The 16,171-nt window shown below is 41.5% G+C and overlaps 2 protein-coding genes across 2 annotated transcripts in view; both read left to right on the top strand.

The window, feature by feature from the left end:
* LOC308289671 (uncharacterized protein) overlaps window positions 1-16,171 on the top strand; it is a 33,199-nt gene that overhangs the window by 7,016 nt on the left and 10,012 nt on the right. The window lies entirely within an intron of this gene.
* On the top strand, window positions 2,185-3,168 carry LOC308289422 (beta-1,3-galactosyltransferase 2-like; the record flags this gene model as incomplete). The annotated part of the gene is made up of 1 exon (XM_080731112.1): window positions 2,185-3,168. The coding sequence occupies one exon, from the start codon at window positions 2,185-2,187 to the stop codon at window positions 3,166-3,168; it is 984 nt and encodes a 327-aa protein (XP_080587238.1).

The following is a 16,171-nucleotide window of genomic DNA, read 5'->3' as shown; positions in this document are numbered from 1 at the left end:
CTTATGTGAAAGTCCTATGACGTCTATGATATCTGACATCATACATACAATCGCTTTTAAGCCCATACATGGAGATCCCTTTCTGTAGAACCAGCCACACTATGGGCTGTCTTGGCCAGATATGGATTCTGTTAGTGTGGTATGTGGCCGACGTGGCCTCCGGACAGACGGAGTCAGCATGTGCCGTTTCACATACTAAACTGTGACCTTCGGTCGCAATTAGTCTGGTTCTTCTCAGTGTTATTATTACCAGTAAGACGCCTCAGGGCGACAAGCAACCTTGCCCTAAAGGGCGAGGTCACGCCACAGTGATGTGGACACATCAGGGATCCTCATATATGGGCATAAAAGGGATTTTTTCCCCCTGGCATCACAGGGATCTCTCTAACAGGGCATCATTAATATTGATGACATCAGGGAATTCCATATATGGGCATAAAAGGTATTCTGTTAGTGTGACATTATAGTGAAGCCAGAGTTAAAGCTTGTTCCAAAACCATAATTCCAAACAAAGTAGTCGATGGGAGTAGTTATGGAACACACATGTCGATCTAAGGATAACACTTTTAGTTCCCTTTATAGAGTTTAAAACGATCGATTTCACCGGAGCTACTGTAGCATAGCCGCACATGAGCTAGTGGGTTGCCAGATTCTGTTTTCGCGAGAGAAACAAGCAAACAGGTCTATAAAAACGTTAGTCAAACGTTGTCTAATATTGTGTAAGGGCAGTGGTTCTCAAACATTTTCATGATATGTAAAGAAAAAACAAAAAAGAAGACATTAAGTCTAAACAAACAGTATATACAAAGAAGGGGCAGGGGAGGGTAGGGTTGGGCTAGGTTCATTTTTTTTTACCAGTTGCGAACGGCTGCTGCCTGTAAGTGGTTTTTCAGGGCAATTTTAAAGGATGCTAGTGATTCACACTCCTTGATGGCCTTCGGTAAGGCTTTCCACATTTTGGTGGTATAGCAGAAAAAAAGAGTTTGACCCTTTGTTGGTTTTGACTCTGGGTTGAAAGTGATCTGTGGCGCTGCCTCTGGTGTTGTAATTATGGACATCCTTAATGTTTATAAAGTATTTTGACAGGTACTTGGGTATCATAGTGGTGTAGTGTATCTTGTACACCAGGCCCATTGCAAGTTGCTGTACTCTGTCATCTACTCTGAGCCACCCCACTCTTAACTGGTGAGTAGCGGTGAGGTGAGTCTGATAGGGAAGGTTAAGGAGGACCCTAATTAGTTTATTTTGGGCTGTTTGGAGTTTAGTTTTCAGGGCTTGTGGGGCGTCACGATACCATACGTGGACTCCGTAGTCAAAGAGGGGCTGGATTATTGCACCAGCTATGGTCTTCAGTGTGTTAAAATTGACCATCGGGGCGATCCTCTGTAGGAAACGAGTTCGTTGGTTGATTTTATTTATTACTTTAGAAGTCATCTTTTCACTGGAAAGATTAGCTTCAAGGATACATCCTAAGTAAGAGATTTTGTTTTTTGGAGCGGTGAAAGCGCTCCCAATAGACAGGTATGTCCGTGGCTGGCTGGCTGGCTATGTGGCTGGCTGGCTGGCTGGCTGGCTGGCTGGCTGGCTGGCTGGCTGGGTATGTCTGTAGCCTGGCAATACCTTGAGTGGCCACACAAGTTAAAGGAGGGGCGCTGTTGTGCAGGCACAAACACACACACACACACACACACACACACACACACACACACACACACACACACACACACACACATACAGATTCACCGCTCCACTTCGAACCGAGGTTTGATTTTTCGTGTTATGACCTTGTCACCCACTTTGATTGTGAAGTTATCGACTTTTTTGAGGTTATGATTTGATCCAAAGAGGATGGACTCCGTTTTTCCCAGGTGAATTGATAATTTGTTGTCGTTAAGCCATGTGCAGATCTTACTTAGTTCAGAGTTAAGTGTCTTTTCAACCTGCAAGTGGTCCTTGCCCGAGACTAGGAGAGCCGAGTCATCCGCGAACAGGAACAGGTTGCAGTCACAAGCAGATGCCATGTCGTTCACGTATATTAGGAACAACAGAGGTCCCAGTATGCTACCTTGAGGAACACCACAGCTTACTGGGAGGGGGGGGGACAGGGTACCGTTAATCTCCACCACCTGTTCCCTCCCCACCAGGTAAGATTGCATCCACCTCACTGCTGCGCTGTCAAGAGCGATGCGCCATTCTCCTCTTGCTCCTGGTGATGTTCGGCCTTGTGGCCTCGGTAGTAGAACGTCCTGTGGATCGCCCATGGACCACGATGGAGATAATGGGTTGGAGACGCCCCACTGGACGATGAAGGACTGGCAGGCAGAAGCTAATGCCAGCCAAGGTGGAGAGGAGAGCGTCTCCACGCTGTCTCCTGGGCCGTTCCCTTACATCATTGACGAGGCAAACAAATGCCCGGCGGGGAAGGCGGCACCGTTCTTGGTGTTGCTGGTAACCGTCGAAGCTCATAATGTGGACCGTCGAGACGCCATACGACGGACGTGGGCAAACGAGAACCAGGAGGGAGTCCTCAGGTTGTTCCTGCTGGGGGTGAAGCCGGGCGAGCAAGGACGCCTGGAGCAGAACATCATGGAGTCGGAGAACCAGGAGCACCGAGACATTATTCAGCAGGACTTTGTCGACAGCTACAACAACCTCACCCTGAAAACCATGATGGGTCTTAACTGGGTGGCCACATGTTGCCCGCGGGCCAGCTTCGCTATGAAGGTTGACAGCGACGTGTTCATCAACACCAAGTACCTCGTCCATAAGCTGCTCAGACTGAAGCCCGGGGTGAAGGACTACTTCACAGGCAGAATCAAAAGGGGCGAGAGGCCGATCCGGGACAAAAACAACAAGTGGTACATGTCCGAAGAGGAGTACCCGGGTCACACATACCCCACATTCGCCGGAGGGCCCGGTTACGTGTTCTCCGGAGATCTGGCTGCGAAAATCTACGGCACCTCTCTGAGCACTCCGCGCTTACTCCTCGAGGACGTGTACGTGGGCGTCTGCCTGGACAAGCTGGGGATGGAGCTCACACCGTCCCTGCCAAATGAGTTCAACCCATTGCCAGTTCCCTGGTCACTTCACAGCTACAACCACCTGGTCACCAACCACCAGGTTTCCCCTGGCGACATGCTGGAGTTCTGGAGCCGTCTGCAGCACTAAGGTAGAGTCGACCTGGTGGACCCTCATATTATTGGAAATATGAGATCCAATACCCAAACAGCATAGAGAGTCGTAACCGAACCTGTGGCCCCGAAATGACCAATGCCAAGGTTATTATATTAAGAGTTGTATGAGACTTCTTTCTGACATAAATGTCGCCCTGATTGCAGCTGCTGTCAGCAGCGCTGTGCCTCTCGTCACAAAATAAAAACATGTTTTCTTTATTCCTTTATCTTTGGCTACCCAATACTAATGCTATATTCTGTCGCATGTGGTCTTGTTCATTATAGTCTGCTTTGAAGTTTCCATTAGGCTATGCTTTGCAGAGCATGACAACACGCAATGACAACTCCATTGTGAACCATTAACCAACACGTTACATTAATATCAACAATCTTTGATAATAATAATGATATAACTGCCCCAGACAGTGCTGCGAGTTCTAAAACAACTTTATTTCACTATCAAGGCATCAGATTAGATGCTGCATCGTTTAGTGCCATCCTGTGTCGTGATCTTTGTTTGTCTTTCCAATCTCGGCTGACTCGGTTCCACTCGGGTATCAATGGAACCTGTGATCTCACGGTCATATACCCGATACCCAGGACATACGGTATCGGCTCTGGCCCGGCACCGAGGTCACTTCTTTTGACAGACCCGGATCATGGATAATTTCGGTTCTCGGACCTACCCGAAGACCTCTAGCCTGCACATCATGCTTTTGTTTTACATGCAGCCAGTGAGTGGACACAGAGCGGTGTCAAATTTCACTCCACTTACGTGGTGGGAGGGAGGGGGGCTTGCCTTCCAAAGTTTAGAGCCACGGTGAGTTTATACTTCCATGAGTGTGTGGTGTGCCGATGCGTGCTTGAATTCACATCAACCTGTGTAGACCATGTGCTCTCAATTTAAGTTATAATTAGTCCATGATTGCATCTTCATCGACGCAGATGAAGGCTGTTTGAGAAAATAATGACTCATTATTAGGTCTGCTCAGACCCACTCTGAGGGAACGCGGACATTATTTGTTGGCCGGCGGATCTCGCCGCGTCCTCCGACGTCTCAAAATGATGCAGAGGGGTTGCTGTCCTGCTGCTGTCTGCTTTGAGTAAATGAGGAGGGACATGACTCCCCCTGCTGTCTACTTTGAGTAAATGAGGAAGTGATCCGCGGTGGAAAACGACTGATAAATCATAGTGATTTTATCATTATAATGGATAAGCCTAAACAAACCAGTTCACATGAACAATACTGATGTAAAATAAGATATATGAACGGCTACATTTATTTATACAATTAAAATGTCATGAGCCAGCACAGTTATAGGGGGGTTTGCCCAGACTTCTTTTTCTTCCGATCACCAAAAGAAGTCTGGGTTTCCGAGGCTAGCTCAGACCTAATAATGAGTCATGAAGAAATCATTAATTCTTAGAGTTAATGATTCTCCCATTCTATGTCATTCTACGTCGCAGGGGGCTCATTTCCATAGTACCTCCACTTCAGTTTCCTGGCAACTGAAGAGAAGGGGGCGGTACTTTTGGGGTGGATTCTATTGAGACTATGGGGTGGGTGGGGTAAAGTGGTGATAAAATTGGAACAATAAAGGGAAGATTAATATGGTACCATGCTAAAATCGGAACGATACAGAGAAGATTAGCATGGTGCCATGGTATCGTTAAAATTTTAGCCCAAAGATAGTGCCCCGTTGCCAACAAAGGGCATTTTGGTATTGCTTCTGAAACGGCTTGGAATTAGAGACAGACAGAACATGACATTTCAATATCCGAGTGTTTGTTTAGGCTAAAACCTGTATAAAACCGTATTATGGACCAATATTTATATAAAATATATATTTTTAAAAGCATGGTGTGGCCCCTTTAACGGTGTTGAAAACCTATCATCGTAGCAACTAGGGATGGACATCGGTATCGGCCAATATCAGAAGGCGTTTGGGATCAATATATGTAGGAAAATGAGCCTGAGTCAGGGGTTGAAACTAAGGTCTCAGAGGCACTTGCCCATCAGGCAAGTACAGGTCATGTTCTACTTGCCCTCAGGTCATGTCCACTTGCCCTCATAATCGTAAAATTTGGCTAATGTTTGTTTTTATAGTATAGTTTGTTGAGTTTGTTACTGTCTGTTGATGCAGTTCTAAAGGGCAATTCCAGTATAAAACACATCCCCCCCTTAATTTGCCTTTTATCATGAATGTACCTACGTGGTTTGGTCGATCTCTGTTATTGTTGTACCTCTTCATAGTTCTCCTGAGTGGTCCCGAGCCCATTCTCACAGCAAAAATGCGGTTAATAATACACAGACAAACACACTATTTTTTTCCGGTTCCAAAGTTACTTTTTTCCTCATGAATCGTATTTGTATAGTTCCAAAAGACAAATCAACGTGCTGTTAGATCCATCATTTGCAGTAATCCATGAGCAGATGCAATTCCGTCCTAATTTCCTCAAGACATTTCTTCGATTTTATTTATTATTATTCATGGAATTACTTACAAAATAACTTTGAAATATATTTATTTTTATGTGCAAGCAATGTAAGCTACAACATAAACACAAATTAATCATATTTTTTCTCAAGACATTCTGAAATAATGTGCAATGCCTCACCAGCATAAACTTTAGGTAAAATGTCCTTACGACCACAGGAAGTTAGTTATAGGCCTTTTTCTTATTTTTCTTCTCATTCATATGTGACTAGGTCTGGTACTTTCTTCCTTATGTCTGCATTGGACATTTTCTTTTTTTATCCAAGTACAGAATCTAAGCTTTCATATGATGTATCATTTGTTGGAATTGGAGCATATTTGAAGAAGTTATGGACATTTTAAACTTGTTGCACCATAAACCCCAAAGTCCCAAAGTGCTTAAAAAGCCATTTGAATGCCAGGACACCTTGACACCTCTAGGTCGCCAGAAGTGGGTGTGACAATGGGAGGGACAATAAGTACTTACCTACACCCCTAAATCACTCCCCCCAAGTCAAACCACACCCACAGTGGTATAGCTGTCAACTTCAAATTTACTTTTATTTACTACAATTATTTAAAACTACTATTTAGTAGTAGACCTGTGGTAATATATTGTGCTGTAGTGCTTGCAGCCATGTCAGAAATAGTGGCCAGTGGTCTTTTCTACCTCCTCCCCTCCTTATATGCTCATCCTGTCATTTTCTTCTTTTTGTAGTTTTTATTTTTCACTAAAATAGTGTATTACAAAAGTACCTACATGTTATAATTAAGTAAAAGTATCAATACTGCAATGTAGAATCACTCTGTTACAAGTAAAAGTCCAGAATTAAAAATGTACTTGAGTAAAAGTACAAAAGTATTGGTATCCAAATGTACTTAAAGTACCAAAAGTAAAAGTACAAAATGTTTGAAAATAGCAGATCTACAAGCTCACAACGCGTCACACCGCAATGCGTTGTGAGCTTGTAGATCGTCTATTTTCAAATAGCCTTGGTATAACATAGGGCTAAAGTGGTTTATGTATGTTTTAAACTATAGTTATTGCTTTGTAGATTTTGATTTTAATAGTCCAAAACATACATTAACCACAAAGGCACAAAGTTCTATGGGGCACCAGTTTTCATCAGTCCACGTTGCTCTACGGGGATGCACGTGCGCAACACCGTAACTCGTGACCTATCGAAATTGGTCGCCGCCGGCTAACTGTGCTATACATGTAACATCATCACTCATCAGTGTTTGTGTAACTTAAAGTGATAGTTCACCTATTTTTGACATAAAGCTGTGTGAAATACTTGCCATTAAAACAGTGGTTAAACATGTATTAATTGATTACCAGAGTCCCGTGGTCAGAGTTCTGGTCAGTTTTAGCTGAATATTAAGTAGTTCCAATGGGGTGGGGGCCATTTGGCGAGACCCAATCATTGAAAATAGATTAATCCACAAAACTAGCGTCATTTGTATTGTTGGCATATTTCTACCATATAGAGCGATGTTTCGTTCTGATCAGCTGACTGCAAAGCACCTTATTTTGGGGAAATACGTTGCAGCGGCGTAGTGATACTGGACACAAAAAATAGTACCATGTGACAGAGGGGTCAAAGTTGAACGAAAATTGGTCTATTTGGTAGAAATAGGTCAACAATACAAATGACGCTAGTTTTGTGGATTCATCTATTTTTAATGATTGAGTCTTGAGCCCCTGCCAAATCACCGGAACTACTTTATATTCATCTAAAACTGACCAGAACTCTGACCACGGGACTCTGGTAATGGATTCATATATTTGTAACCACTATTTTAATGGCAAGTATTTCACACAGCTTCATGTCAAAAATAGGTGAACTATCACTTTAAGTCAGAAGGATAATCTGACGGTTCTGACAGGCTTAACCGCCAGCGTTGTGAGCTTGTAGAAGAGCAACAATATCCCAGTTGTGTATACGATGCCTGCGTTTGCCTGCAGCTAGCGCTAGCTAACGTTAGCGTTAGCCGTTAGCCACTGCTAACTGCGTGAAGCTAACGCTATAGTGTATCTCGCAGCTCGGCCACTAGTCTGTAGTATAACAAAGCCCCGCCGTTCTCGAACGCGTCTTGCCTTTTGTGAACATTATATCCAAAAAGTAAAGGTCCTATGCCGGTCTCTCATCTGTTTACTTCATAAGCGTGGAAGAAATTCGAAGCAGCTTGTTGAAATAAAGTTTATATCGCTCATTTTGTCAGCCGGTCCTTTGTTTTTAGACATGCTACCTCCCCTGGTCACGTGGTATATAATAGAGGGGAAAATAATGCACCGGCTGACAAAATGAGTGATATAAACTCTTTATTTCAACACGCTGATTGGATTTTCTTCTACGCTTGAAAAGTAAACAGTTGAGAGAAGTGTATAGGACCTTTACTTTTTGGACAGAATGTTCACAAAAGGTAAGAAGCGTTCGTGAGCGGCGGGCTTTATTTTTTACCACAGACGAGAGGCTGAGATGTGAGATACGCTGTATAGCGTTAGCGCCGGCTGTTCCATTACGAGAAGACATCATCGATTCGCTGCATCTTTCTTTGTGTGCCCGAGAGCGACTCAGAGAGTCAGATCACGACGTATAAATCAAAAAATAAATCCTTCCAGAATACTGTCTTCTGCAAACCAATAACATTAGCGAGATGAAGTTAGTCACTGAGAGTGTTTACACACTACAACCAGATGCACCACGCTGTATGGGCGGTGCTCAGAGCGTGAACACGAGTGAAACCTGAGGAACAATGGATTCGGTAAGTCAATCGAAACGCTATGCAAATCTAAAGAGCTGACTTTTCCGCCTCCAGAAACGGTCTGTGTAATGTCTAAAAGTAAGGCAACTTTACTACACCAATGTTAACATTTGGCAACCTTAACAAAGATATCTAATGGAATGAAAACCCTCTAATATATTCAAACTGTGTTTAAATAAAAAAAAACGAAAAACAAAGACAAAACTAAATCACTCTTGTTTTCGCGTTTTCTGACTTTTAAAATTGCCGAAATTAGGACGGTTCCTCCAGCCTCGGACACATATTACTAGATTCTAGCAATCAACAGACTAACCAGATTATAGTCTAGTGGTATTTCTGAAAAATTTGATTGTTAGAGGCATTTTGGGGTAAAAGTTGGGAACCAGTCTATTTTACACAATTCAAGGGTGCTGAATCTGAAAAAAATGGTTACCAAGCAAAATTTTGAGTTTTTGACCTTCTAATTTGCATAACAAAATAGCTGCAGAATTTTCAATTTTAAACTATTTCTTCTAGGGATATTTCACTTTCAAAAAACCTTTAGTAATTTTATCGTCTAATCAAGCTTTTGGGAACACCCAGGACAGTTTTTGAGTTGTTTGATTCAGTTTAGATTTAGATATTTGATATTCATTTTATCAGACACGCCCCCTTCCTATACAAACCCATTGTAACTTCAAACTCCATTTTAACCATGATAGATTTAATGAGAACATCCGTCCTTTTTTCTGGTGACTCCTGACTCCTAATACGTAAGCAGGTTGTTTTGTCAATAACATTTTTCACTTATCTTTAATCTTATCTTAAAAGTTCTTAATTGCATTTTATTTCTTTCATTTTCCCAAATGATTATAGAAAATAAACTAAAAAGGTTATCGAAAGAACACTACCTGTTCGTGTATTAGAAGGGCATCAGGAGTCACCAGAAAAAAGAATGGGTGTTTTCAATGAATCTATCATGGTTAAAATGTTTTATTTTTATTTAAAAGAGATATTTCACTTAAATACAAAAACATTTTAACCATGATAGATTCAATGAAAACACCTATCCTTTTTTTCTGGTGACTCCTGACGCCCTCTTAATACACGAACAGGCAGTGTTTTTCGATAACTTTTTTAGTTTCTTCTTAATAATTATTTGGGAAAATGAAAAATAAATAAATACAAAATATAAATTATTAAAAAGAAATGAAAGGAGTTATCGAAAGAACACAACCTGCTCACGTATTAGGAGGGCGTCAGGAGTCACCAGAAAAAAGGACGGGTGTTTTCATTAAATCTATCATGGTTAAAATGGAGTTTTGAAGTTACAATGGGTTTGTATAGGAAGGGGGCGTGTCTGATACAATGAATATCAAATATCTAAATATAAACTGAATCAAGCAACTCAAAAACTGTCCTGGGTGTTCGCAAAACCCTGATTATATGATAAAATAATTATTCTCAGATTCTGCACCCCTGAATTATGTAAAATGGCCTGGTTACCCACTTTTACCCCCAAATGCCTCTAACCTGCTTATAGAAGGCCTTTTTCCAGAATTTCCGCCAGACTATTATATTCTTCTGCTTTATTTTTCTTTTGATTTGATTTTATTTATACCATGATGCCTTGTTGTGTATATACTGGCTGTAATAACTCCAGGAGAAAGCATTCTTTGTGCTTAAGAAGTTAGTCCAGTTGATTTACGCTTTTAGCGTAGTAAGCTTCTAGAATACCTTTAGTTATGTACCTAAGTTACGTAGAAGCGTAAGTTACGCTGAAAGCTTGGTTGGGCAACTCAGCAGCAAATTTCACCTCCCCCGGGCAGTCTGGCAACCATTAGTGTCAATCCCTGAATGTTAAAGGGGTACTTCGGTTTTCAACCAAGTCTAAAATGCATCTTTTCCTTACATTACTGTTTTGTAGCCACTAGGGGGGCATCGTCTAGTTACGTCATAGACTGATTTGGCCAATGAAAAGCTTGGGTTCTCGAGGCTATGACGTAGCTAGAAGATGGTCAGTAAGGGTCGATTCACACTCTAATAAGGAGCCTAACTAATTTCCATTCATACTTTCTTAACGGCTAGTGCCGAAGTCGCTTATAAATATTGGAGGTCCATGGCATGACAACGTTTGTAGCCGATAAATGAGCGTTGCAGGGCGCTGAATGACTGGAGGTCCAGTGAGCAGCAGTTCCAGCAGGCAGCAGCACCAGTGACGGGGTCTCTTCTCTCTCTCTCTCTCACTCACTCTCACAAACGCTCAAGCTCTGTCGAAAACATTTAATCTACAAGCTCACATTATAGGCGTGCCGCCTCTCTTGCTGCATGCATGTCATCACACAGTCACAACTTGTTGTGGAAAACCTAGTATCAACACAGAACACTAGCAACGTTATTTTCTCTTTAAAACGGTCGGTGACTAAAGTGTGTGTGTGTGTGTGTGTGTGTGTGTGTGTGTGTGTGTGTGTGTGTGTGTGTGTGTGTGTGTGTGTGTGTGTGTGTGTGTGTGTGTGTGTGTGTGTGTGTGTGTGTGTGTGTGTTTCGCGCGCGCCTCCCAGTCCATCACTCTCGTCTCCAGCCAGAGTGAGAACCAGCTGAAAATGTATCCGCTCTGCGACGTTCAATACACGGCCACACAAGCATTTGCAAGTCGGCGTGTCTCGCTCCCAAACAACCGCTGTTTCCTTGGCTTCACAGACGAAAATATGAACTTGGAGCCGGGCTGAATGAATTAGAAGACACCGCTGAGCACCGAAATGAAGCCACAACATTTCGGCAGCACCGAGGAGCCGAATTTAGTCGGTTGATGCTCTCCCGAACCGGGAGGGAAAACCTATATTTGGGTCTGGACATTGCCGAACCAAAATTAGTTACGCTCCTTATTAGAGTGTGAATCGACCCTAAGGCTACAGAAACTACAAATAGGTTTGACCCAGTGTGGTTGACGTAGCGCGAACCCCATCCCCCTCAACACTAGTTAGCACAACAACAACAAACAGTATGGTTGTTTCAGACATGTTTTCTACTGACATAGGGACTTGCTGGCAGAATCTTCGGTAGAACTACTTTTTTATCTGAACTGGAGTAGGCTATACATTAGATTAGAAGAAGAAGAAGAAAAACAAAGCAGCAACGGGAACCAGAGAGAAAAGATGAGGCGTCTGCCAGCTGGGACTCCACTAAGGCCCTTTTTACATGAGGACGAATTTGTAATTACCAGGTAGTTTTTACTAGTGAAACGGCCATTTTGACACACGGAGACGCGTTTTTATGACCTAATCTGACACTTTTTTGAATTCGGGTCTGAAAGTGGAAAAGTGCGTTTTCGCATCATTTTCGCAACAGTGTAATAAAGGAAATCGGCAGCGAGGGAGAGTGCGACGATATCATAGCACCCCCTCCCCTGATCCCCCTCCCCTGCTGCATAACAGTGTCAGTCTGTCAGACTAACCGAAAATGTATTATTATTATTTGTGTTGTTGTAGGCCTAATTAAAACCCAGAAAATAGCCCAAACTGAACACATAGCAATCTATTAGCCCAAACCTCATTTGAAAAATGTCAGGAGTATATGAAAGCCTTTTAAAAATGTCTATAGCCTATTGCCTATGTAACATTTATTGGTTTATAGACAAAATAATCAATTACAACTGCCAGCAGAAGTAGGTCGGATCAATAATTACGCATGAGTCGCACCTGGTAGCCTAGCTGGCCTGACGGAGTTGCAACAGCTCTCCTCTCCGCAAAGTTAAATTAAACCATTAGGCTATGGATTGGTAACCATTCCATTCTAAGCAAACTAATGATTAATGACTATTTTGCGTCCCCCTTTTCAACTTCTCACCAACAAATACTGGATTAATTCTTCATGCGCCACATCACAGAAGCAGCGGACTTCAGGTAATGAGTGCGTTATTGTAATATACTGAGTCTTGCTGACAGACAGACAGACAGTGATTTATCCAGATGCTTTGCCATTAGGCTACTCACACAAGTAATGTAATGAATATGCTGACAGACAGACAGAATAAAAAGAGTCCACGAATAGGCCTGCACACTCGCTCATAATGTCAAAAGAAAAAAGAAAAGAAAATCCTCCTCCTCCGGCTGCTCGACGCGATCCTGCCAGCAGCGTCAGTTCTGCAAATGCTAAGGTATGGTAACATGGCTGTTGTCTTGCACGTGTGAAGGCATGCATGCAATACACCAGTCATGTTGCCAATACTTTTTGGCAACAAGCATGATGAATTCATTTTAAGAAGTACATTTTATTATTTTCTCCTGTAATCAAGGTACGTTATACCATACCCATGTGCGCCTCTGTAGAAGCTCTGCCTCGCTCGCATCCATTGGTGCGTTATGCGTTTTTTCCGACTTTATATCGCCCATCCCCATAGATAATGTCCAGAAATTTGCTCCATATAAATGATGTTCCAACCTTCGTCTTCCAGGTGGCTTTTATTGGCGTTTTAAAAAACCTCTATGATTTAAATTCAGCCGACTGGCTGCACTGCAGGATAATATGGATTTGGGAGCATAGCCTAATTACAATGCATGTCTCATTAAAAACAACATAGGCTATATTTTATAGTTGAAGGGTAAATACACAGTAGCCTATATGTACAGGCATATGTAGGTCTACTACAGCATTTTGCATGACATGGTGCGTTTCGTGTAAACGCAGACAATACGAGTCGATGAGGAGCCAATGCGAGGTGTAAAGGCGATCTTATTTTGATAACGAATCCAAAATGAGATCGGCAACGTCTCCGTTTAATAGTAGCCTAAGCTAACATCATACAGACACACTGTTGTATGACCACTCTCTGCACCCAGGTTATTCTGCCCACCTTTGTTTGTGTGACTACTTCATGCTGCTAGGATCCCTAAATTGAACTGGAGGAGACAACAGAAACCCAATGGTATGTGTTTCATTCATGTATAACTTATTTGTGTATGTGTGTGTCATCATCAATGTGTCCTGGCATACACATTCTTATTTTAATCCCAATTACTTTATGTAAAGTCTGTATGTTTTCTTTAGAATGTGTATGATGGCACTTATTTGACTATGTATTTCACATTAGTGGTACAGTGGTTCTCACACCTTTTATTTTTCAGTACCCGGGTCCATTTGGTTCCATTTGTACACTCTGACAGAGATGGAAAGAGGACTTACTTGAGTAAAAGTATCAATAGGCCTACTGCAATATAGAAACGCTAAAAAAAGTTTTAAAGTATTGGCATCAAAATATACTTAAAAGTACAAAATGTTTGAAAATAGCAGATCCACAAACTTACAACACATCGCATCAACGCATAGTGAGCTTGTAGATCGTCTATCTTCAAATAGCCTGGGTATAAAATAGGGCTTAAGTTGATTAATTAGATTTTATAATATAATCATTTATGTGCAAAGTAACAAAAGTTTTCAAATAACTGTAATGGAGTACTATATTTGTACTATATTTGGATTCGAGCTGGAGTCAAGTACAACTACAGAAAGCTGGAAATATTCAAAGTACAAATACCTCAACATTTTACAAGTACTGCTTACACTACTGCACTCAGAAACTTGTGGTCCATTTGAACCAGTTGAACCATCTTCAACTGAAGGTCCCTCAACACACTTTGAGAACCACAGCACTAGTAGGCTATTTAGGGCTAGCAGATCTGTCTCTGGTAATTTTTAACCCTTAAGTTCTGTTCGGGTCATTTTGACCCGTTTTACATTTTCATTTGGAAAAAAAGGTAGAAGTTTACATTTTTTCCACCTGAAACTCACTGGCCTTAAAGATTCTTCTGAGATGAACATGTAAAAAAAATATTTTTGCACTACACCCATGCTACACCCCCCTCATATTTTTTTAACCTTAAGTGCTGTTCGGGTCATTTTGACCCGGGAAGCACAGATGCACAGAAATACACAGTATTATGCCAAAACATAGACACACAGTCACCCCCACTTCTAACATCCCCCTTCCGAAGCCCCATTCCAACTAGTATACGTTCAAGTGTATATTCATATGTGACGTTCATGTGTGTTCACATGTGTGTTCAGCTCTATGTGAGAATGATGTCCTGTTCTTGAACCGCAAGTATTCAATTAATGGGCATGTAAAAAAAAAATCATAAAAACATTGGCTGATTTTCATTGTTTCCTATAAGCATGAGCAATATTGCCCAGTATTAAATAAAGTCGTTTTTTTTTTTTTTTTACATGAATTTCAGCTAAATCAGTAAAAACGCCTAGCTCTTTCAGTGTTTAATGTGATATAGCAAAGCAGAAATGCAAACATTTACCATATATATCATATGAATTGTTTGGTATTGAGTCAAAGTCAATGTATCATGATGATTTGTTAAGTTAAAATTTATATTAGTGTTGTTTTTTTTAAACCAAATATCCCCCGGGTCAAAATGACCCGAACAGAACGAAGGTGTAGTGAATCTGAACAGAACTTAAGGGTTAATATTTGTATGTCCATGACAAAAATGTACACCAGGGTTAGGCAACCTTAGGCATGGGTGCCAACATTGGCACAGGGAGGGTGATCACTGGCACAAGGAGACAGGACTTTTATTTCAAATATATATTTTAAACATGGTCAATTAGATGAAGTCACCTAATTTGCAGCAAATTACATCCTGCACATAATTCTACATTCATTAAAGCTATGAACTCTGACTGGGGAGGGAGTCGGGGAGACAAATGAGTTATTGCTCGGAGTCTAATGATTGTTATAACAATGTCCTGCCAATCAAAATATGTCCACCTTTTTGATGACGTGTCATTAAAATTCATGTTGACATGGCACACTGACTAGATAATAAAACCATGGTGCTTCATTTGAAAAAGGTTGCTGACCCCTGATGTACACGATAAGCTGGCATGGTGATGAACCCTTTGTTTGTGACAGAGACAATGCAACATGTTACAACACAGTCTTTTCTTCTTCTCACTCCAGGCACTGCAGTATCGTTTGGAGTGTGTCCTCCTGAGGCAGCAAGTGGAGAGTCAACGATGTATTCTTACCCTGGCATCATTATATTGTATTAACAAATGCATAGATATGTGAAAATCTGTGTGATCCTTGTCATACTCCTAGTCATAATAGATAATAAAATAGATTCAAGACATTGGATTTCCCTTCTTTTTTGTTTTTATTTGTAAGAAATATAATGTACACAGTTGTAGTATTGACTGAGTGCTGTGTGAACCTGCCACTTGTAACACAGTAAACAGAGTACAATCAAATTGTAACACAGTAGCAAGTACTTTTGTCTGTTTCAGAGGAGGCATTACTGTAGTCCAGTGGTTCTCAACCCTTGAGTCTGTGGGAGTTTGAGCTTGTAGATCGGCTAGTTTCACAATATTTATCTGTGGAACGGAGTCAAGCTGAATGTAATGCCTCAACTCCTACAGTCCAAGTGCTTATCAGGGTGGGGGGTCCCCAGTTCAAATATGATTGTTGTGGGGATACCGGGGGTCACGGCTTGAAGAGGTTGAGAACCACTGCTCTACTCCAGCAAATAATGGGTGATTCGGGTGTAAAATATATATACTTGAATGAAATATAAAAGACATATTTTCATGACAGATTGCAAGGATTAAACCAAAAAAGCTCATGACAACGTTATATATTGTTTTAATCAAAACCTGATTCTTCGTTTGCCTGCCTTTTTGGTGTGGGCTCCACCTGAAATTGAAACCGTTGTTCTAATACAGTTTGTGCTGTAGATACTACTAAGTCTATGCTCCGCATTATTT

Source organism: Nannobrachium achirus, assembly GCF_963921795.1.
Source record: "Nannobrachium achirus genome assembly, chromosome: 8".
NCBI lineage: Eukaryota > Metazoa > Chordata > Actinopteri > Myctophiformes > Myctophidae > Nannobrachium > Nannobrachium achirus.
The sequence above is the reverse complement of the archived record's forward strand: the minus strand, read 5'-3'. Positions and strand labels throughout refer to the sequence as shown.